The 23484-nt window shown below is 43.9% G+C and overlaps 1 protein-coding gene across 3 annotated transcripts in view; it reads left to right on the top strand.

Moving 5' to 3' along the window:
- LOC139542834 (transmembrane and coiled-coil domains protein 1-like) overlaps positions 1–23484 on the top strand; it is a 102550-nt gene that overhangs the window by 571 nt on the left and 78495 nt on the right. The window contains exons 2-3 of one of the 3 annotated variants that reach the window (XM_071348711.1): positions 19731–19778; positions 21535–21854. In XM_071348711.1, the coding sequence (XP_071204812.1) occupies positions 19772–19778; positions 21535–21854 (327 nt within the window). In that variant the 5' untranslated portion in view covers positions 19731–19771. Of the gene's footprint in view, positions 1–19730; positions 19779–20116; positions 21855–23484 lie in introns of all 3 variants that reach the window. The other 2 variants (XM_071348712.1, XM_071348713.1) reach the window with 2 other exon arrangements.

Raw genomic sequence — 23484 nt, 5'->3', positions numbered from 1 at the left:
AGCTTAACATATTAAAAACACTGCAAGCATCTTTTATTTCTGTGATAATTTGCTGTTTTGCTGGTTTGTCTCAAACGCATTAAGAAATAAATAAATAAAATACATTCCACAAATTAACTTTTAACAAGGCATACCTGTTAATTTAAATGCCTCAAAATAGCCCCCCTTTGCCTTGATGACAGCTTTGCACACTCTTGACATTCTCTCAACCAGCTTCATGAGGTAGTCACCTGGAATGTGTTTCAATTAACAGGTGTACCTTGTTAAAAGTTAATTTGTGGAATCTTTTTCCTTCTTAATGTTTGAGCCAATCAGTTGTGTTGTGACAAGGTAGGGGTGTATACAAAAGATAGCCCTATTTGGTAAAAGACTAAGTCCATATTATTGCAAGAACAGCTGAAATAAGCAAAGAGAAACGACAGTCTATCATCACTTTAAGACATGAAAGTCCGTCAATCCGGGAAAATTTCAAGAATTTTGAAAGTTTCTTCAAGTGCAGTCCCAAAAACCATCAAGCGCTATGATGAAACTGGCTATCATGAGTACCGCCACAGGAAAGGAAGACCCAGAGTTACCTGTGCTGCAGAGGATAAGTTCATTAGAGTTACCAGCCTCAGAAATCTGCAATTAACTGCACCTCAGATTGCAGCCCAAATAAATGCTTCTCAGAGAGTGCGCTTAGTAGGACTGTCATTTGTTTTCAACTGGACAATCACCCAAAACACACCTCCGGGCTGTGTAAGGGCTATTTGACCAAGAAGGAGAATGATTGCTGCATCAGATGACCTGGTCTCCACAATCACCTGACCTCAACCCAATTGAGAGGGTTTGGAAATCTGTCCTTTGGTCTAATGAGTCCGCAGAGTGAAGAAAAAGCAGCCAACAAGTGCTCAGCATATGTGGAAACTCCTTCAAGACTGTTGGAAAATAATTCCAGGTGAAGCTGGTTGAGAGAATCCCAAGAGTGTGCAACACTGTCATCAAGGCAAAGGGTGGCTACTTTGAAGAATCTCAAATATAAAATATATTTTGATTTGTTTAACACTTTTTGGAATACTACATGATTTCAAATGTGTTATTTCATAGTTTTGATGTCTTCACTATTATTCTACAATGTAGAAAATAGTGCAAATAAAGAAAAACCCTTGAATGAGTAGGTGTGTCCAAACTTTTGACTGGTACTGTATATAGAACAACAAAGCTGTAAAACATTATCCTAAATATAAACCATCAACTTAGTGAATACGATTGATGTTTAGAATGAGGGTTTCAGCATGAAATATATTTTGTATTTATTTTACTATATCAGTACTTATTTCTTTTCAATGTTTTGGCATCAAACTGGTGGCAGTTGTGAAAAATGTCAATAGTTGGAAGAGTTGCAGAGTTAGTTGAAAATAATGCCTTGTGTGTCCAAACTTTTGACTGGTACTGTGTGTGTATATATATATATACTGTATATGTATATGTGTGTGTGATGGGATGTATAGACATTATGGACAGTATGTGGATAGAATATGTAGTATATCTGAAGAATACGTGGATAGAATAGTATATGTACAGCAATAGTTGAATAGGATGGCCTTGACTAGAATACAGTATATACATATGAAATGGGTAAAACAGTATTAAAGTGACCAGTTGTCCATGTGTATGTATACAGGGCAGCAGCCTCTAAGGTGTAGGGTTGAGTAACCGGGTGGTAGCCGGCTAGTGACGGTGACTAAGTTCAGGGCAGCTTACAGGGTGGAGACCGGCTAGTGATGGCTATCTAACTGTCTGATGGCCTTGAGATAGAAGCTGTTTTTCAGTCTCTGGGTCCCAGCTTTGATACACCTACATTGACCTCGCCTTCTGCATGATAGCGGGGTGAACAGGCCATGGCTCAGGTGGCTGAAGTCCTTGATGATCTTCTTGGCCTTCCTGTGACATTGTGTGCTGTAGATGTCCTGGAGGGCAGACAGTGTGCCCACAGTGATGCGTTGGGCAGACCGCACCATCTCTGGAGAGCCCTGCGGTTGCACACGGTGCAGTTGCCATACCAGGCGGTGATACAGCCCGACAGGATGCTCTCAATGATGCATCATCCTTCATAGTATATCTGTGGTTATGTGCATGCCATGGATGGCCCAGAGAGCTACAACCCATGACACCTACCAATTGTTGTCTACCATAGAGTGTATTTTTGTCTTTTAAATAGCTAATGTAATTTTTTCGTTGGACACAACCATGAAACAAGTGGGTGGCATCACTAGCCTGTTTCTTAGAGCACAAGAGAGAGAGAGAGAGAGACAGCTTGCCTCTCACCACCTGGCTCCCCTCCGCTCTGCTCTGTTCACGTTGTGCCTGCCTGGTCTGGAGCTGCTGTGATTGTGAGCAGGCTGTGAAGCTGCTCTCTCTCTGTTTCTGTGATGCTCTGCCTGCTGTGTGGTTGCCCGCGTTAGACTGAGGACCCATGATCTGATCTGACCATGGACTCTGCCTGTTTATGTGAGTGTGAAACGCCTTCAGAGTGTTGTATTTATTTACTCAGACTGTCACCTGGCCAAATGAATGGAGCATTTGTAAACAGAGCCTGCCTCCCACACAACATAAGCGCTTGTGTTGTTTAGATACAGGATAAGAATGTTAACATTGGCATTAATGTATTATGGTATTATTAGACACTGGTAAGTAACTGTGATAGAGGAAGTTATTGTTTGAGTACATACAGGTAGACAGATTGCTGTTGGACTCAAAGCAAATCAAATTTTATTGTTCACATACACATATTTAGCAGATGTTATTGCGGGTGCAGTGAAATGCTTGTAAAGAGAACAACGTTCAGTGTTTTGATAGCGATGAATGGATGGGGGAAGAGAAGAGACTGTTTTGACTGGGTTGTTATGAATGGTGGGCAGAGGTAGTGTTGTTGTTTGAGGTGTCACTGTGGAACTCTTGGCTTTGGCTTGTGGTTTCTGGATGCTTATGTGGTTTCATATCTTTAGTTCAGGTAATGAAGGCTGACTGAATTAGATTTATTGTGTGACCATTCTTTTTCTCTTTCAGTTCGAAATATGACCACTAATGTGACAGGATCGTGACAAACAATATGGCGGTATAGATCGTTTTCTAACTAACGTAGGCCTACTACTTTATTTTTTTTAAAAGGTAACTTTTTTCCACATATTCTTAATTGATCACTACAATTCACTTGGGTCCAGTTGAATTTCCATGGGCTTGCGTCATTCCCAGAGTGATTTTTCTGTCTTCCCTAGCCAAAGGCCCTGGCCTGGAGCAGCAGTGTCTGGTTGAGCTGGAGAGGAAGTGGCCACTGGTCTCTGAGAGGAAACAGATTCATCTGGTTGGAACAGAACATAACTATGTTTCTCTGTCACACCTTCCCACAGTGCTGTGTTGCGCTGTCTGAAAAGGCCACAGAGCAGCTTGGCACCTCTAATTTTAGTCCCGTCAAGGCTGTGAAGGCTGCCGGCAAACCAGCCATGCTTATGCTCGGTTCGTTTGGTCTATGGTAGATTGGACTAAAGTGGAAGTAGCCTATATATATATATATATATATATATATATATATATATATATATATACAGTTGAAGTCGGAAGTTTACATACACTTAGGTTGGAGTCATTAAAACTAGTTTTTCAACCACTCCACAAATGTCTTGTTAACAAACTATAGTTTTGGCAAGTCGGTTAGGACATCTACTTTGTGCATGACACAAGTAATTTTTCCAACAATTGTTTACAGACAGATTATTTCACTTATAATTCACTGTATCACAATTCCAGTGGGTCAGAAGTTTACATACATTAAGTTGACTGTGCCTTTAAACAGCTTGGAAAATTCCCAAAAATGATGTCATGGCTTTAGAAGCTTCTGACAGGCAAATTGACATAATTTGAGTCAATTGGAGGTGTACCTGTGGATGTATTTCAAGGCCTACCTTCAAACTCAGTGCCTCTTTGCTTGACATCATGGGAAAATCAAAAGAAATCAGCCAAGAACACAGAAAAAAAATTGTAGACCTCCACAAGTCTGATTCATCCTTGGGAGCAATTTCCAAACGCCTGAAGGTACCACATTCATCTGTACAAACAATAGTACGCAAGTATAAACACCATGGGACCACACAGCCATCATACCGCTCAGGAAGGAGACGCATTCTGAGATGAACGTACTTTGGTGCGAAAAGTGCAAATCAATCCCAGAACAACAACAAAGGACCTTGTGAAGATGCTGGAGGAAACAGGTACAAAGTATCTATATCCACAGTAAAACGAGTCCTATATCGACATAACCTGAAAGGCCGCTCAGAAAGGAAGAAGCCACTGCTCCAAAACCGCAATAAAAAAGCCAGACTACGGTTTGCAGCTGCACATGGGGACAATGATGGTACTTTTTGGAGAAATGTCCTCTGGTGTGATGAAACAAAAATAGAACTGTTTGGCCATAATGACCATCGTTATGTTTGGAGGATAAAGGGGGAGGCTTGCAAGCCGAAGAACACCATCCCAACCGTGAAGCACAGGGGTGGCAGCATCATGTTGTGGGGGTGCTTTGCTGCAGGAGGGACTGGTGCACTTCACAAAATGGATGGCATCATGAGGAGGAAAATTATGTGAATATCTTGAAGCAACATCTCAAGACATCAGTCAGGAAGTTAAAGCTTGGTCACAAATGGGTCTTCCAAATGGACAATGACCCCAAGCATACTTCCAAAGTTGTGTCAAATTGGCTTAAGGACAACAAAGTCAAGGTATTGGAGTGGCCATCACAAAGCCCTGACCTCAATCATATAGACAATTTGTGGACAGAACTGAAAAAGTTCTGTCCATCTCTCCGTGTGCGAGCAAGGAGTCCTACCAACCTGACTCAGTTACACCAGCTCTGTTAGGAGGAATGGGCCAAAATTCACCCAACTTATTGTGGGAAGCTTGTGGAAGGCTACCCGAAACGTTTGACCCAAGTTAAACAATTTAAAGGCAATGCTACCAAATAGTAATTGAGTGTATGTAAACTTCTGACCCACTGGGAATGTGATGAAATAAATAAAAGCTGAAATAAGTAATTCTCTCTATTATTATTCTGACATTTCACATTCTTAAAATAAAGTGGTGATCCTAACTGACCTAAGACAGGGAATGTTTACTGGGATTAAATGTCAGGAATTGTGAAAAACTGAGTTTAAATGTATTTGGCTAAGGTGTATGTAAATTTCCGACTTCAACTGTGGTTACCACCATGCTTGAAATTATAATGGGTGGTGCTCATTGATGTGTTGCATTTGCCCCAAACAGAACACTTTGTTTTCAGGACATAAAGTTAATTTCTTTGCCAAATTTTTGCACTGTTACTTTAGTGCCTTGTTTCAAACAGGATGTTATGTTTTAGAATATTTATTTTCTGTACAGTTAGGTCTGTCAATTAGGTTAGTATTGTGGAGTAACTACAATTTTATTTTATTTATTTTATTTATTTAACCTTTATTTAACCAGGTAGGCAAATTGAGAACACGTTCTCATTTACAATTGCGACCTGGCCAAGATAAAGCAAAGCAGTTCGACACATACAACAACACATAGTTACACATGGAGTAAAACAAACATATAGTCAATGATACAGTGAAAAAAAATAAGTCTATATACAATGTGAGCAAGTGAGGTGAGATAAGGGAGGTGAAGGCAAACAAATATATGTATAAATAAATAAAAATATAAAAAGGCCATGGTGGCGAAGTAAATACAACACAGCAAGTAAAATAAAAAATAAAAACACTGGAATGGTTGGTTTGCAGTGGAAGAAAGCGCAAAGTAGAGACAGAAATAATGGGGTGCAAAGGAGCAAAATAAATAAATAAATACAGTAGGTAAAGAGGTAGTTGTTTGGGCTAAATTATAGATGGGCTATGTACAGGTGCAGTAATCTATGAGCTGCTCTGACAGCTGGTGCTTAAAGCTAGTGAGGGAGATAAGTGTTTCCAGTTTCAGAGATTTTTGTAGTTCGTTCCAGTCATTGGCAGCAGAGAACTGGAAGGAGAGGCGGCCAAAGGAAGAATTGGTTTTGGGGGTGACCAGAGAGATAAACCTGCTGGAGCGCGTGCTACAGGTAGGTGTTGCTATGGTGACCAGCGAGCTGAGATAAGGGGGGACTTTACCTAGCAGGGTCTTGTAGATGACCTGGAACCAGTGGGTTTGGCGACGAGTATGAAGCGAGGGCCAGCCAACGAGAGTGTACAGGTCGCAGTGGTGGGTAGTATATGGGGCTTTGGTGACAAAACGGATGGCACTGTGATAGACTGCATCCAATTTATTGAGTAGGGTTTTGGAGGCTATTTTGTAAATGACATCACCGAAGTCGAGGATTGGTAGGATGGTCAGTTTTACAAGGGTATGTTTGGCAGCATGAGTGAAGGATGCTTTGTTGCGGAATAGGAAGCCAATTCTAGATTTAACTTTGGATTGGAGATGTTTGATGTGAGTCTGGAAGGAGAGTTTACAGTCTAACCAGACACCTAGGTATTTGTAGTTGTCCACATATTCTAAGTCAGAGCCGTCCAGAGTAGTGATGTTGGACAGGCGGGCAGATGCAGGCAGCGATCGGTTGAAGAGCATGCATTTAGTTTTACTTGTATTTAAGAGCAATTGGAGGCCACGGAAGGAGAGTTGTATGGCATTGAAGCTCGCCTGGAGGGTTGTTAACACAGTGTCAAAAGAAGGGACAGAAGTATACAGAATAGTGTCGTCTGCGTAGAGGTGGATCAGAGAATCACCAGCAGCAAGAGCGACATCATTGATGTATACAGAGAAGAGAGTCGGTCCAAGAATTGAACCCTGTGGCACCCCCATGGAGACTGCCAGAGGCCCGGACAACAGACCCTCCGATTTGACACACTGAACTCGATCAGAGAAGTAGTTGGTGAACCAGGCGAGGCAATCATTAGAGAAACCAAGGCTGTCGAGTCTGCCGATGAGGATGTGGTGATTGACAGAGTCAAAAGCCTTGGCCAGGTCAATGAATACGGCTGCACAGTATTGTTTCCTATCGATGGCGGTTAAGATATCGTTTATGACCTTGAGCGTGGCTGAGGTGCACCCATGACCAGCTCTGAAACCAGATTGCATAGCGGAGAAGGTATGGTGGGATTCGAAATGGTCGGTAATCTGTTTGTTGACTTGGCTTTCGAAGACCTTAGAAAGGCAGGGTAGGATAGATATAGGTCTGTAGCTGTTAGGGTCAAGAGTGTCCCCCCCTTTGAAGAGGGGGATAACCGCAGCTGCTTTCCAATCTTTGGGAATCTCAGACGACACGAAAGAGAGGTTGAAAAGGCTAGTAATAGGGGTGGCAACAATTTCAGCAGATAGTTTTAGAAAGAAAGGGTCCAGATTATCTAGCCCGGCTGATTTGTAAGGGTCCAGATTTTGCAGCTCTTTTAGAACATCAGCTGACTGTATTTGGGAGAAAGAGAAATGGGGAAGGCTTGGGCGAGTAGCAGAGGGGAGGGCAGTGCTGTTGTCCGGGGTAGGGGTAGCCAGGTGGAAAGCATGGCCAGCCGTAGAAAAATGCTTATTGAAATTCTCAATTATAGTGGATTTGTCGGTGGTGACAATGTTTCCTATCTTCAGAGCAGTTGGAAGCTGGGAGGAGGTGTTCTTATTCTCCATGGACTTTACAGTGTCCCAGAACTTTTTTGAATTTGTGTTGCAGGAAGCAAATTTCTGCTTGAAAAAGCTAGCCTTGGCTTTTCTAACTGCCTGTGTATACTGGTTTCTAGCTTCCCTGAAAAGTTGCATATCACGGGGGCTGTTCGATGCTAATGCAGAACGCCATAGGATGTTTTTCTGTTGGTTAAGGGCAGTCAGGTCAGGAGAGAACCAAGGGCTATATCTGTTCCTGGTTCTAAATTTCTTGAATGGGGCATGCTTATTCAAGATGGTGAGGAAGACATTTAAAAAAAATGTCCAGGCATCCTCTACTGACGGGATGAGATCAATATCCTTCCAGGATACCTCGGCCAGGTCGTTTAGAAAGGCCTGCTCGCTGAAGTGTTTCAGGGAGCGTTTGACAGTGATGAGTGGAGGTCGTTTGACCGCTGACCCATTACGGATGCAGGCAATGAGGCAGTGATCGCTGAGATCTTGGTTGAAAACAGCAGAGGTGTATTTGGAGGGCAAGTTTGTTAGGATGATATCTATGAGGGTACCCGTGTTTACGGAATTGGGGTGGTACCTGGTAGGTTCATTGATAATTTGTGTGAGATTGAGGGCATCAAGCTTAGATTGTAGGGTGGCTGGGGTGTTAAGCATGTTAAAATTTAGGTCGCCTAGCAGCACGAGCTCTGAAGATAGATGGGGGGCAATCAGTTCACATATAGTGTCCAGAGCACAGCTGGGGGCAGAGGGTGGTCTATAGCAGGCGGCAACGGTGAGAGACTTGTTTTTAGAGAGGTGGATTTTTAAAAGTAGAAGTTCAAATTGTTTGGGAACAGACCTGGATAGTAAAACAGAACTCTGCAGGCAATCTTTGCAATAGATTGCAACACCGCCCCCTTTGGCCGTTCTATCTTGTCTGAAAATCTTGTAGTTGGGGATGAAAATGTCAGAATTTTTGGTGGTCTTTCTAAGCCAGGATTCAGGCACGGCTAAAACATCCGGGTTGGCAGAGTGTGCTAAAGCAGTGAACAAAACAAACTTAGGGAGGAGGCTTCTAATGTTAACATGCATGAAGCCAAGGCTATTACGGTTACAGAAGTCATCAAAAGAGAGCGCCTGGGGAATAGGAGTGGAGCTAGGTACTGCAGGGCCTGGATTCACCTCTACATCACCAGAGGAACAGAGGAGGAGTAGGATAAGGGTACGGCTAAAAGCTATGAGAATTGGTCGTCTAGAACTTCTAGAGCAGAGAGTAAAAGGAAGTTTCTGGGGGCGATAAAATAGCTTAAAGGAATAATGTACAGACAAAGGTATGGTAGGATGTGAATACAGTGGAGGTAAACCTAGGTATTGAGTGATGATGAGAGAGATATTGTCTCTAGAAACATCATTGAAACCAGGTGATGTCATCGCATATGTGGGTGGTGGAACTGTGAGGTTGGATATGGTATAGTGAGCAGGGCTAGAGGCTCTACAGTGAAATAAGCCAATAAACACTAACCAGAACAGCAATGGACAAGGCATATTTACATTAAGGAGAGGCATGCTTAATCGAGTGATCAATAAGGGTCCAGTGAGTAGAGGTTGGTTGGGGTCACGGCGATCCAGACAGCTGGCCGGGTAGATGGCTATCGGTAGCAAGATAGCATAGTATGGAAGTCTATTTGTAGATACCTCGTGCGTTTCCGTCGGTAGGTTAGTGGGGTTCCGTGTGGTAGAGGGGATCAATCCAAATTGGCAAAATAGATATAGTGACCCAAGAAAAAATAAAATAATAATAATAATAATAATAATTGTCCGATATACTTATTCAGATAGCAGCCGATAAGACAGCTAACGGTTAGCGGGCCCCAGATGAGCGTTCAGGTAACGTCGGGACGGAGGTGCCAGTTGGATAACTCCCTCGGGCAGATAACGTCGGCAGTCAGTCGTGAAGGCCCGGTGGGGCTCCGTATCTGCAGCAACAACAAAACAAAAAAAAACGGGTCCGGATAGGTGACTGTAGCCCAGGAATGGCTGATGGAACTCCTCAGCTGGCTATCTCCGGAATGATTTGAGTTTGCTCCGGGATCGACGTAAGCCAATAGTCACACGGTTTGCAGCTAGCTAGCTGCAAATGTCCAGAGCCTGCGGCTGAAATCCGGGGAAACTGAGAGAAAAAAAGTCCCGGAATGCTCCGGTCCGAGTCGCGTTGCACAAAAGTGCCGGTAGATTATCGAGCTAAAGGAATAGCTGATGACCACAAAACGTGGGCAGCTGAAACACCAACGCTAGCCAGCAGACCGGCTAATTTCTGGGCAGCTACAGATTAGCTTCTGGCTAGCTATCGGATAGCTTCTGGTTAGCTTTCTGGCTAGCTTCTGAATTAGCCCCTGGCTAGCTTCCACGGTGGATTTTCAGATTTGAGGTAAATAATACTTTTTTGTAATTGGTGAAGCGGGTTGCAGGAAAGCTTTTGCAGGAAAGCTTTTGTAGTTGAGTTCTTGGATAATAAAATATATAAAAGATATGCGAAGAAAGGTGTAAATATATATATATACAGGACACGACAATACGAAACAGAAATGACGTCTGAACTGCTAAGCCATCTTGGAAGCTCGACAATGTTGTTGATCTATCCTCTCCGGCAACTGAGTTAGAAAGGACACCTATATATTTTTAGTGACTGGGTGTAATTAATAAATTAATAACTTCACCATGCTCAAAGGGATATTCAATGTCTGTTTTTTGTGTGTTTTTCTCCAATAGGTGCACTTCTTTGCGAGGCATTGAAAAACCTCCCTGGTCTTTGTGGTTGAATCTGTTTATGAAATTCCTGCTCGACTGAGGGAACTTACAGATAATTGTATGTGTTGGTTACAGAGATGAGGTAGTCATTCAAAAATCCTTGCCATAACAAAGAGGTTGAATAGTTATTGACTCAAGACATTTCAGCTTTTCATTTTTATTTAATTTGTAAAAACATAATTCCACTTTGACATTATGGGGTATTGTGTATAAGTAAGCCAGTGACACAAAATCTAAACTTCATTTTAAATTCAGGCTGTAACACAACACAATGTGGAAAAAGCCCAGGCGTGTGAGTACTTTCTGAAGGCACTGTATCAGCTCTAAGCTCTCAGGTTAAACCCAGTGTAGCTAGAACACTCTCTGGTCTATTGGCTGCTTTTAATCCTGCTGAGACACACAAACACACACATACACTCATAGCACTTATCACACTTTCTGCAGCTTGTGTGAGGCATCCCCTCAGTGTCAAAACTGACGGTCTCAACTGTTCCTTTCTCTTACCTCGCTCTCTCTATTTTCTGCTTTCTCTTTATCTCCTGCTCTCTCTCTGCTGCTCTCTCTCTGACCTTCTCCACCGACCCCCCCACACACACAGACAACATAAACAGATACAATAACGATTGTTCATGCTTCCTGTGCTGTCATGGGGCTGCAGAATGAGATGTGCTCCATTATCAGTCAGAGAGCACCCACCCACACACACTCTATCACTCCCTGTCTGTCTATCTCTCTGAACAGCATTGCTGCTGAACTCTCTGGCCTAATTCCTCTTTTATTGATTTGTGTGTGTGTGTGTGTGTGTGTGTGTGTGTGTGTGTGTGTGTGTGTGTGTGTGTGTGTGTGTGTGTGTGTGTGTGTGTGTGTGTGTGTGTGTGTGTGTGTGTGTGTGTGTGTGTGTGTCTGTCAGTGAAAGAAACAGGGCACAAAGGCCAGAGATAGGGCTCTGTGTTGCTCTAAGCAGAACAAAGAGCAGCCTGTTCCATGTGAACTGTATGAGCCTGTTTAAGGCTACTGGGATTTCTTTGGATTGAATATATAGGTTCAACAATGACCAACAGTATGTGTGCCTCAGTGCAACAACTATGGGTCCAGATTGACCAACCAAAAGACAGCTGAACTACTTAGCCTAACTGGGTTAGGATGGACATTTTAATTCAATTAACGGAACACTCTAAATAGTAGACACAATATTGCTGCCAAATCAAATCAATCAAATTGTATTTGTTACACTCTTCATAAACAACTGGTGTAGACTAACAGTGAAATGCTTACTTACGGGCCCTTCCCAACAAATAAAAAAATTGAAAATAATAACACAAGGAATAAATAGACAATGAGTCATGATAACTTGACTATATATACAGTGTACCAGTACCGAGTCGATGTGCAGCAGTACAAGGTAATTGAGGTAGATATGTACATACAGGTAGGGATAAAGTGACAGGATAGATAATAAACAGTAGCAGCAGCGTATGTTATGATTCAAAAGAGTTAGTGTTAAAAGTGTCAATGCAGATAGCCATTGAGTCCACATACAGTATCATGGTCATGGAGCCGGGGCTGTCACGGTTAACAGTCTGAGTAACGGTTGACGACAAGTCAAACTTACATAACCAGCAGTGATCCTATCATTGTTTCTTTTTTTAAGTGAATTTATTTATTAGATTTGAACCAGGCTTACAGTGAGATGGCATGGAATGCCTGTCTGCCTGGTAAGCAAGACTGAGCTGACTCCATCTCTCCATCTGGATTTAGTTGGCCATGTGGAGACAATGGTATCAGCAACAGGAAGACTGACATGGCCAATGAATGGACTGACCTGCAGTTAGGGCACAGGTCACGTGTGTGTGTGTGTGTGTCCATACCAGGGGCTTCCAGAAGGGCCAATGTCCTCGTGGTCGTTGCTGGTTCACTTTTGACTGGGCCACAGTGATTCTAAGAAATGTGTTGACTCATCATGGCTGCACTGCCAACACAGGCTCTGACACCTGTTGTCTGTTTAATCATCAACGTGTGTGTGTGTGTGTGTGTGTGTGTGTGTGTGTGTGTGTGTGTGTGTGTGTGTGTGTGTGTGTGTGTGTGTGTGTGTGTGTGTGTGTGTGTGTGTGTGTGTGTGTGTGTGTGTGTGTGTGTGTGTGTGTGTGGGTGTGTGTCGTATAGGCCTATGTGAATGATTTGTGCCGTAGTGGATGTATCATGTGTTGGCTGTAGCCTCTAGTTTACCAAGTCCCTTTCTGTGATTGCAGCAGCACCTGCTCTGAGGGTCAGGGTCAGACCAGGATAGAACAGAGCAGTACTGTCATGTCACTCAACGGTCCATCTGGCGAGTGATGCGCACATTTCATTGGATTTTGTAATAGGGTAAATCCATTGGAATTCAATCACTTTTTGACCGCACCCTTTTTGATTTGAACAAAACCTTCAATACATATTTTTCCATTGTAGAAGTGCAAAAACTTTCAAAAGGTAAAGGTACTCAAAAGTTGACCCATTTTTCATACTCCACCATACTATGAGACGTCCATATCTTCATCACTGGAAAATATTCACGGTTGAGTTTAATATAATTTCAAAGCTTACAAGCAGGTTTGTCAAACTGTTTTATAATTTCTTGAAAAAAATAATATAATTTTTATTTTATTCTGTAACGTCAATTATCAGAAAATGCGGAAACTCAAGATTTTTTCATATTCGCTTATATTTGTAGGTTTTTGTGTTGGGAGACGGGGGGGTCCGTTGCCACCGTGAAGACCAGATAAAAATTCCACCTCTTCCTCAACAAAAAATACACACTGTGTTGCTGTGTGAATGTCAGGGTTGCTGTGGGAATGTGTCAGTGTGGCTGTGTGAATGTGTCAGTGTGGCTGTGTGAATGTGTCAGTGTGGCTGTGTGAATGTGTCAGTGTTGCCGTGTGAATGTCATGGTGGCTGTGTGAATGTGTCAGTGTGGCTGTGTGAATGTGTCAGTTTTGCTGTGTGAATGTCAGGGTGGCTGTGTGAATGTGTCCGTGTGGCTGTGTGAATGTGTCCGTGTGGCTGTGTGAATGTGTCATTGTTGCTGTGTGAATGGCACTGTGGCTGTGTGAATTTGTCAGTGTGGCTTTGTGAATGTCAGTGTTTTGCTGTGTGAATGTGCCAGTTTTGCTGTGTATGTCAGTGTGGCTGTGTGAATATGTCCGTGTTGCTGTGTGAATGTGTCATTGTTGCTGTGTGAATGGCCTGTGGCTGTGTGAATTTGTCAGTGTGGGCTGTGTGAATGTCAGTGTTTTGCTGTGTGAATGTGCCAGTTTTGCTGTGTATGTCAGTGTGGCTGTGTGAATGTGTCAGTGTTGCTGTGTGAATGTGTCAGTGTTTCCATGTGAATGGGTCAGTGTTTCCATGTGAATGTCAGTGTTGCTGTGTGAATGTGTCAGTTTTGCTGTCTATGTCAGTGTGGCTGTGTGAATGTGTCAGTGTGGCTGTGTGAATGTGTTAGTGTTTCTATGTGAATGTCAGTGTTGCTGTGTGAATGTGTCAGTTTTGCTGTCTATGTCAGTGTTGCTGTGTGAATGTGTCAGTGTTTCCGTGTGAATGTGTTAGTGTTTCCATGTGAATGTCAGTGTTGCTGTGTGAATGTGTCAGTGTGGTTGTATGAATGTGTCAGTGTTTCCGTGTGAATGTGTTAGTGTTTCCATGTGAATGTCAGGTTTAGCTGTGTGAATGTGTCAGTTTTGATGTCTATGTCAGTGTGGCTGTGTGAATGTGTCAGTGTAGCTGTGTTAATGTGTCAGTGTTGCTGTGTGAATGTCAGGGTGAATGTGTCTGTCTGGCTGTGTGAATGTGTCAGTTTTGCTGTGTGAATGTCAGGGTGGCCGTGTGAATATCAGTGTGGCTGTGTGAATGTGTGAATGTGTCATTGTTGCTGTGTGAATGGCCTGTGGCTGTGTGAATTTGTCAGTGTGGCTGTGTGAATGTCAGTGTTTTGCTGTGTAAATGTGCCAGTTTGCTGTGTATGTCAGTGTGGCTGTGTGAATGTGTCAGTGTGGCTGTGTGAATTTGTCAGTGTTGGTGATGTGAATGTGGCGGTGTGAATGTGTCAGTGTGGCTGTGTGAATGTGTCAGTGTGGCTGTGGGAATGTGTCAGTGTTACTGTGTGAATGTGTCAGTGTTTCTGTGTGAATGTGTCAGTGTGGCGGTGTGAATGTGTCAGTGTGGCTGTGGGAATGTGTCAGTGTGGCTGTGTGAATGTGTCAGTTTGGCGGTGTGAATGTGTCCGTGTGGCTGTGGGAATGTGTCAGTGTGGCTGTGTGAATGTGTCAGTGTTGCTGTGTGAATGTGTTGCTGTGTGAATGTGTCAGTGTTTCCGTGTGGCTGTCAGTGTTGCTGTGTGAATGTGTCAGTGTTGCTGTGTGAATGTGTCAGTGTTTCCGTGTGGCTGTCAGTGTTGCTGTGTGAATGTGTCAGTGTTTCCATGTGTATGTCAGTGTTGTTCTGTGAATGTGTCAGTTTTGCTGTGTATGTCAGTGTTGGTGTGTGAATGTCAGCGTTGGTGTGTGAATGTGTCAGTGTGGCTGTGTTAATGTGGCTGTGTGAACGTGTCAGTGTTGCTGTGTGAACGTGTCTGTGTTGCTGTGTGAATGTGTCTGTGTTGCTGTGTGAATGTGTCTGTGTTGCTGTGTGAATGTGGCTGTGTGAATGTGTCAGTGTTGCTGTGTGAATGTGTCTGTGTTGCTGTGTGAATGTGTCTGTGTTGCTGTGTGAATGTGTCAGTGTTGCTGTGTGAATGTGTCAGTGTGGCTGTGGGAATGTATCTGTGTTGGTGTGTGAATGTCAGTGTGGCTGTGTGAATATTGACAGTGTTGGCTGTGTGAATATTGACAGTGATGGCTGTGTGAATATTGACAGTGTAGCTGTGTGAATATTGACAGTGTTGGTGTGAATGTCAGTGTGGCTATGTGAATGTCAGTGTTGCTGTGTGAATGTCAGTGTTGCTGTGTGGATGTCAGTGTGGCTAAGGGAATGTCAGTTTTGCTGTGTATGTCAGTTTTGCTGTGTATGTCAGTTTTGCTGTGTATGTCAGTGTTGGTGTGTGAATGTCAGCGTTGGTGTGTGAATGTGTCAGTGTGGCTGTGTTAATGTGGCTGTGTGAATGTGTCAGTGTTGCTGTGTGAATGTGTCTGTGTTGCTGTGTGAATGTGTCAGTGTTGCTGTGTGAATGTCAGTGTTGCTGTGTGGATGTCAGTGTGGCTAAGGGAATGTCAGTTTTGCTGTGTATGTCAGTTTTGCTGTGTATGTCAGTTTTGCTGTGTATGTCAGTGTTGGTGTGTGAATGTCAGCGTTGGTGTGTGAATGTGTCAGTGTGGCTGTGTTAATGTGGCTGTGTGAATGTGTCAGTGTTGCTGTGTGAATGTGTCTGTGTTGCTGTGTGAATGTGTCTGTGTTGCTGTGTGAATGTGTCTGTGTTGCTGTGTGAATGTGTCTGTGTTGCTGTGTGAATGTGTCTGTGTTGCTGTGTGAATGTGTCAGTGTTGCTGTGTGAATGTGTCAGTGTGGCTGTGTGAATGTGGCTGTGTGAATGTGTCTGTGTTGCTGTGTGAATGTGTCTGTGTTGCTGTGTGAATGTGTCTGTGTTGCTGTGTGAATGTGTCTGTGTTGCTGTGTGAATGTGTCAGTGTTGCTGTGTGAATGTGGCTGTGTGAATGTGTCAGTGTGGCTGTGTTAATGTGGCTGTGTGAATGTGTCTGTGTTGCTGTGTGAATGTGTCTGTGTTGCTGTGTGAATGTGTCTGTGTTGCTGTGTGAATGTGTCAGTGTTGCTGTGTGAATGTGTCAGTGTGGCTGTGTGAATGTGTCAGTGTGGCTGTGTGAATGTATCTGTGTTGGTGTGTGATTGTCAGTGTGGCTGTGTGAATATTGACAGTGTTGGCTGTGTGAATATTGACAGTGTTGGCTGTGTGAATATTGACAGTGTGGCTGTGTGAATATTGACAGTGTTGGTGTGAATGTCAGTGTGGCTATGTGAATGTCAGTGTTGCTGTATGAATGTCAGTGTTGCTGTGTGGATGTCAGTGTGGCTAAGGGAATGTCAGTTTTGCTGTGTGAATGTCAGTGTTGCTGTGTGAATGTCAGTGAGACCTCCCTCTGCCCCCAGCTGTGCCCTCGAAACCATATGTGAATTGATTGCCCCCCATCTATCTTCTGAGCTCGTGCTACTAGGTGACCTAAACTGGGACATGCTTAACAACCCGGCCATCCTACAATCCAAGCTTGATGCCCTCAATCTCACACAAATTATCAATGAACCTACCAGGTACAACTCCAAATCCGTAAACACGGGCACCCTCATAGATGTCATCCTAACTAACTTTCCCTCCAAATACACCTCTACTGTTTTCAATCAAGATCAATCAATCAATCAAATGTATTTATATAGCCCTTCGTACATCAGCTAATATCTCGAAGTGCTGTACAGAAACCCAGCCTAAAACCCCAAACAGCAAGCAATGCAGGTGTAGAAGCACGGTGGCTAAGAAAAACTCCCTAGAAAGGCCAAAACCTAGGAAGAAACCTAGAGGGGAACCAGGCTATGAGGGGTGGCCAGTCCTCTTCTGGCTGTGCCGGGTGGAGATTATAACAGAACATGGCCAAGATGTTCAAATGTTCATAAATGACCAGCATGGTCAAATAATAATAATCACAGAAGTTATCGAGGGTGTAGCAAGTCAGCACCTCAGGAGTAAATGTCAGTTGGCTTTTCATAGCCGATCATTAAGAGTATCTCTACCGCTCCTGCGGTCTCTAGAGAGTTGAAAACAGCAGGTCTGGGACAGGTAGCACGTCCGGTGGACAGGTCAGGGTTCCATAGCCGCAGGCAGAACAGTTGAAACTGGAACAGCAGCACGGCCAGGTGGACTGGGGACATCAAGGAGTCATCATGCCCGGTAGTCCTGACGCATGGTCCTAGGGCTCAGGTCCTCCGAGGGAGAGAAAGAAAGAGAGAAGGAGAGAATTAGAGAGAGCATACTTAAATTCACACAGGACACCGGATAAGACAGGAGAAGTACTCCAGATATAACAAACTGACCCTAGCCCCCCGAGACATAAACTACTGCAGCATAAATACTGGAGGCTGAGACAGGAGGGGTCAGGAGACACTGTGGCCCCATCCGATGATACCCCCGGACAGGGCCAAACAGGAAGGATATAACCCCACCCACTTTGCCAAAGCACAGCCCCCGCACCACTAGAGGGATATCTTCAACCACCAACTTACAATCCTGAGACAAGGCCGAGTATAGCCCACAAAGATCTCCGCCACGGCACAAACCAAGGGGGGGCGCCAACCCAAGATATCAGCGATCACTGCCTCATTGCCTGCATCCGTAATGAGTCTGCGACCAAACGACCACCCCTCATCACTGTCAAACGCTCCCTAAAACACTTCTGCGAGCAGGCCTTTCTAATCGACCTGGCAGGGATATCCTGGAATGACATTGACCTCATCCCGTCAGTAGATGATGCCTGGCTATTCTTTAAAAGTGCCTTCCTCACCATCTTAAATAAGCATGCCCCATTCATTTTAAAAACTAGGAATAGATATAGTCCTTGGTTCACTCCAGACCTGTCTGCCCTTGACCAGCACAAAAACATCCTGTGGCGTTCTGCATTAGCATCGAATAGCCACTGTGATATGCAACTGTTCAGGGAAGTTAGGAACAAATATACATAGGCAGTTAGGAAAGCTAAGGCTAGCTTTTTCAAACAGACAAGTGTTTAATTGCTATATTGTAATTACTTCGCCACCATGGCCTATTTATTGCCTTAACTCCCTTATCTTACCTCATTTGCACTCACTGTATATAGACTTTTTGTTTTCTTTTGTTCTACTGTATTATTGACTGTATGTTTTGTTTATTCCATGTGTAACTCTGTGTCGTTGTATGTGTCAAATTGCTATGCTTTATCTTGGCCAGGTCGCAGTTGCAAATGAGAACTTGTTCTCAACTAGCCTACCTGGTTAAATAAAGGTGAAATAATTGTTGCTGTGTGAATGTGTCAGTGTTGCTGTAGTGTGCGTCACTGTGCCGTGTGCTGCCCTCTCCTCTCTCTGGGCCCATTGTGAAACTGAACAGCTGACTGTGCTAACTGGCTTTGACGTGGGCCCAGATTTTCACTGCTGCATTTGTGTAGATTGCATTCTCTCTCTCTCTCTCTCTCTCTCTCTCTCTGTCTGTCTGTCTGTCTGTCTGTCTGTCTGTCTGTCTGTCTGTCTGTCTGTCTGTCTGTCTGTCTGTCTGTCTGTCTGTCTGTCTGTCTGTCTGTCTGTCTGTCTGTCTGTCTGTCTGTCTGTCTGTCTGTCTGTCTGTCTGTCTGTCTGTCTGTCTGTGTTCGTGTGCCCTGCGTTGTTGTGTATGTGTGATATAGTAGACTCTTATGACTGTGCAGCTGCTGGATAATGTATACTGAACAAAGATAAGACAGATAATTTAATTTTCATTTCTCTACCATAAGTCGCCTCCAACATCGTTTCAGAGAATTTGGCAGTACATCCAACCGGCCTCACAACTTCAGACCACCCCAGCCCAGGACCTCCACATCCAGTTTATTCATCTGCTGGATCATCTGAGTGGGTGCCGAGGAGGATTTATATCTGGAAAAAGCCCTTGGCTGAGCTTGGCTCTACCATGGCTGCGCCCTTGCCTGTGAAATCCATAGATTAGGGCCAAATTAATTTATTTCAATTGACTGATTTCCTTATATGAACTGTAACTCAGTAAAATTGTTGAAATTGTTGCATGTTGCATTTATATTTTTGTTCAGTATAGTTTGCATGTTTAACAGTCACTCCACAGAGCCCAGAATGTTCCTGACTTTGCCTTGTTTACCTACTCTCAATGCTAATAGTCACTGTGTTTGACAAGCTGCCTTCTCTTCACACCAGGGATGTGTGTCTAAGGCCATTACTGTCGCTCCTCAGCCTCAGGAATTCATGTGGGTCGGGTTTGTTTGGGTTGTTGCAGGTTAGGTGAGTTTGTATAGTGAGCCTGTGTTGCTGTGGGTTGTTGATTTTTTGAGGAAGTCATTCTCTCCATACACCACTGTTACAGTAAGCAGAAGGATCTGTTTAGTGACGCAAAATGACCTCCTAGAGAGTCCACCAGCAGACACACATGGCACATAGCACACCCACACACAATACTTGGGTGTGATATTTGATTGTATATAGATTAAGTAGATGTTTATTAGTCTCTCTCCCTCTCTCTCTCTATTTCTTTCTCGCTTGCTCTCTCTCACACAATCTCTCTCTCTCTACAGGTGATCTTGGACACTGAGTCAGGCTAGGCAGCTTTGGGCTGATGTTAGGTGGGTCTTTTCACTTATTTTTCTTTTTGTTTCTTTCTCCTATCCCCTTCACCTAACTAACCCATAGCCTGTTTGTGTGTGTCTGTGGTGTTAACAGAAGTTGCCCCCTGTATCTGGCCCAGGGTCAAGTCGACAGGCAACTTCAAGCAGTGTCTGTTCCAGAACATCTTCTTCCTGTGTACTTCCTTTTGTCCGTCCCTTATTTCCACCCACCTCATAACCCATTTCCTCTCTTTCTGTGGTAGACTACTAGACGAGCATGATCTTTGAGCTGATTGGCAGATGCATTGAACCTTTTTTTTTTTTTTTTTTTTTTTTTCCCACCTTTATTTCTACAGGTTTTTCTCATTGAGATAACATCTCTTTTCCAAGAGAGACCTGGTCCAATAGCAGCAGGGGGAACAACGTTTCAGACAAAACAACTTACGTACACTAACACAACATTAAACAAAACTATAAACACACATACAGTACAACAATTACATATTACATTAAAAACAGAAGCATCTTGACTAAAAACAGCTGGCCTAAAAACAATTACACTCTTCTATGATATATACATCGATCAAGTGTTTAAACTCCACCAACGAAACTAGATCATCACATTTTAAAATGTTCAGGAGAGAATTCCAGGACCACGGTGCTAAGTAACTAAAACTATTTCTACCATGACCTGTTCTAATTTTTGGTACTGTTAGAAGCAAATCAGAATGGGACCGTAATTGATATTTATTTACTGACCTGACTAAAAAAGAACAGAGATAAAATGGCATTTTACCCAATATGGCCTTATAAATCAGTGTATGCCAGTGTTTAAGCCTACGCAAGGTCAATGACGACCAGCCAACAGCGCTGTAGAGAACACAATGATGTGTTATGGACTCCCATTGCTCGTCGCTGAACTTTGACCTCTCCTGTCCCCCCCATCCTGTCCTGTCTGACAGAGAGTGAACCCAAAAACGGTTACTGGCCTAACGCTCTAACCACTAGGCTACCTGCTGCCCCAAATCTAGCAAATCTAGCCTATTCAACCCTACTCTATCCTATCCTACCCTACTTTACCCTACTATACTATACACAACTCTAACCTAATCTACCCTACTATACTCTACCCTACTATACTATACTCTACTCTACTCTACTCCACCATACCCTACTCTACTCTACCCTACCCTACTCTACCATACTCTACCCAACCCAACCCTACTCTACCCTACTATACTATACTCTACCCTACTATACTATACTATACTCTACTCTACTCCACCCTACCCTACCCTACTCTACTCTACCCGACTCTACTCAATCTAGTTAGAACGCTTAGCAAGACAAGACGTTAATTACTGTACTCTCCTGTCCCAGTCCCACCTGTCTGACAAAGAGAGCGTAAACTATAACAACTCTCTATTCTACTCATAAGTTACCAATTCCCCTATCCTATCTCCCAACCACTCTAGTCCAGACCACCCCCAAAACAGACTCCCCTATCCCAGCCCTATTCCACTAGCTATGAGAGTGCTCTATGCGAGGGGGTAGTGAGAGGCACCCAGGGGAGTCAGGGCGTAGAGGAGGGCGAAGGACTCAGGAGCTGTTCCTCTCACTCAGACCACCACGCTCTCTCCAAAATTACACAGAATGCCCGGGAGAGCATTGGCGTCCTGGGCCAGGGTGTGAAGCAGCTGTTCCAGCAGTAACGCAGACGCGTTGTCCTGACTTTGACCCCCCCCCCCCTCTGGTGTTCTCCTTGTTCCCCCAGCTGGTCAGGGTGCCAGCCCTGTGGGCACCATGAGGCGAGGGACCAGCCTGCAGAGCCGGCGCAGTAAGGTGGCAGGGGGGAACGGGACAGGGGCCGGAGTAGGGGGAGGAGACCGGGACCCCTCTCTGAGAGGCAGCCCCCAACCCCCCCAGCGCCGGCCTACCTACGATGCACAGCAACATTCCGGCCGCCCGCGCTCCTCCTCCACCACGGACAACACCACACCAAGTAGCCCTTCCCTTGGTTACCACCCTGGATACGCGACGCCAGGCGACGTGGTGCTATCGTCAGGATACCAGTCCACGGAGGAGACAGACAGGGTGAGTGATGTCAGCTGTCAATCATATGAGGGTCTTCTTTGGTCAGGGTTTATGGTCATGTTTTGTCTGGTAATGGATATGATACAGTCCTGTCGTACTCAGGTGGTCTGCATCATCCAACAGGCCTGCTCTTAAATATTGAGGAGAGCTTAAGCTCTGTGTTTGGAGTATGACACATGTTGTAGGTGTAATAATGTTTCTGTCCAGTAATGCTCCTGAGCAGAGGCAGTGTTAATCCAGGCTCAGGTCAGAGGTACATACACACACACACACACACACACACACACACACACACACATGCAAATACTTGCGCCTACTCAGATCAGTCAGAAACAGTTATTCCTGAGTCCCGGCTACCCAAAGACTGTTTTGGCACCCTTGATGGCAAAAGAGCTCTATTTTCAAGTCCTCCAACAAATGTAAACAGCTGGAGTTTGCCACGTGGATTGGAACCGGTACTATGGTCAGATGACATGAAAATAGAGCTCTTTGGCCACGCACACCAGTTGTGGGATTTGCGTCAAAAGAAATATGTAAATGCAGAAAAGAACCCCATACCTACTGTAAAATAGGTTAGTGGATCTATGATTTAATTGGCCTATTTTGATCGATTGGTCCTGAGGCCTTTGTTAAGGTCAACTGCATCATGAACTTTACCAAGTACCAGGACATTTTAGCCAAAAACCTGGTTGCCTCTGCCAGGAGGCTGAAACTTGACTGCAAGTGGATCTTCCAGCACGACAATAACCCCAAGCACTAATCAAAATCCACAAAGAAATGGTTAATTGACCACAAAATCTCTCTCTCTGGGACTTGAACCCCATTGAAAACCTGTGTGTTGAATTGAGGAGGGCAGATCATAAGCACAGACGGAGGATATCAAGGATCTGGAAAGATTCTGTATGGAGGAATGGTCTAAGATCCCCCTAATGTGTTCTTCAATCTCATAAAACATTTTAGAAAAAGGCTCAGTGCCGTGATCCTCGCAAGCTGAGCTATTGAAAGGTATTGAAAATAGGGGTGCCAATAGTTTTGACCCATATCTTTTTGAGAAAATAAATGATTACCTGTTAAAGAAAATCTGTTTCTCTGACTAATTTGTGTAAGTATAAAACAATATAATTCCCCCCCAAAAAAATTCATACAATACAGCTCAGTATTTGTATTATCTATTTTATACAGTCTTTTTTGCTCATCTTCATCAAGGGTGCCAATCATTTCGGATATGACTCTACATCTGGAGCGACCCATCTGCTTGATATACGTTATCCTAGTAAGAAAGCCAAACACCCCTCTCAGGATGTCTGAGAATGGTATGTTCAACTGTAATTGTTCTCATGTAGTCAACAGAAGCTGTCTCTTAGATCGGACCAATTTTCTGCACAGGGCTGCTCAGATTCTGTCATTTTTAACATGATATGAGACGTGTGATAATGAATTATCCCCTGGAGGAAGAACTAGTGCTGAATGTTCTAGAAACTCTGTCCATCACCATAATGTATCAAGGAGAGCTCCTGGTGTTGTAGGAGCACTGAGAATGAATGAGAATGTCTGTCATTCTGTGGGAATAGGAAATGCTTGGCATGCTACGCTAGATGTGTGTGTGTTGTCCTTCTTTTCAGTATGTCTG

This window comes from Salvelinus alpinus, chromosome 17, assembly GCF_045679555.1.
Source record: "Salvelinus alpinus chromosome 17, SLU_Salpinus.1, whole genome shotgun sequence".
NCBI classification, from domain to species: Eukaryota; Metazoa; Chordata; class Actinopteri; order Salmoniformes; family Salmonidae; genus Salvelinus; species Salvelinus alpinus.
This window is presented reverse-complemented; position numbering and strand designations above follow the sequence as displayed.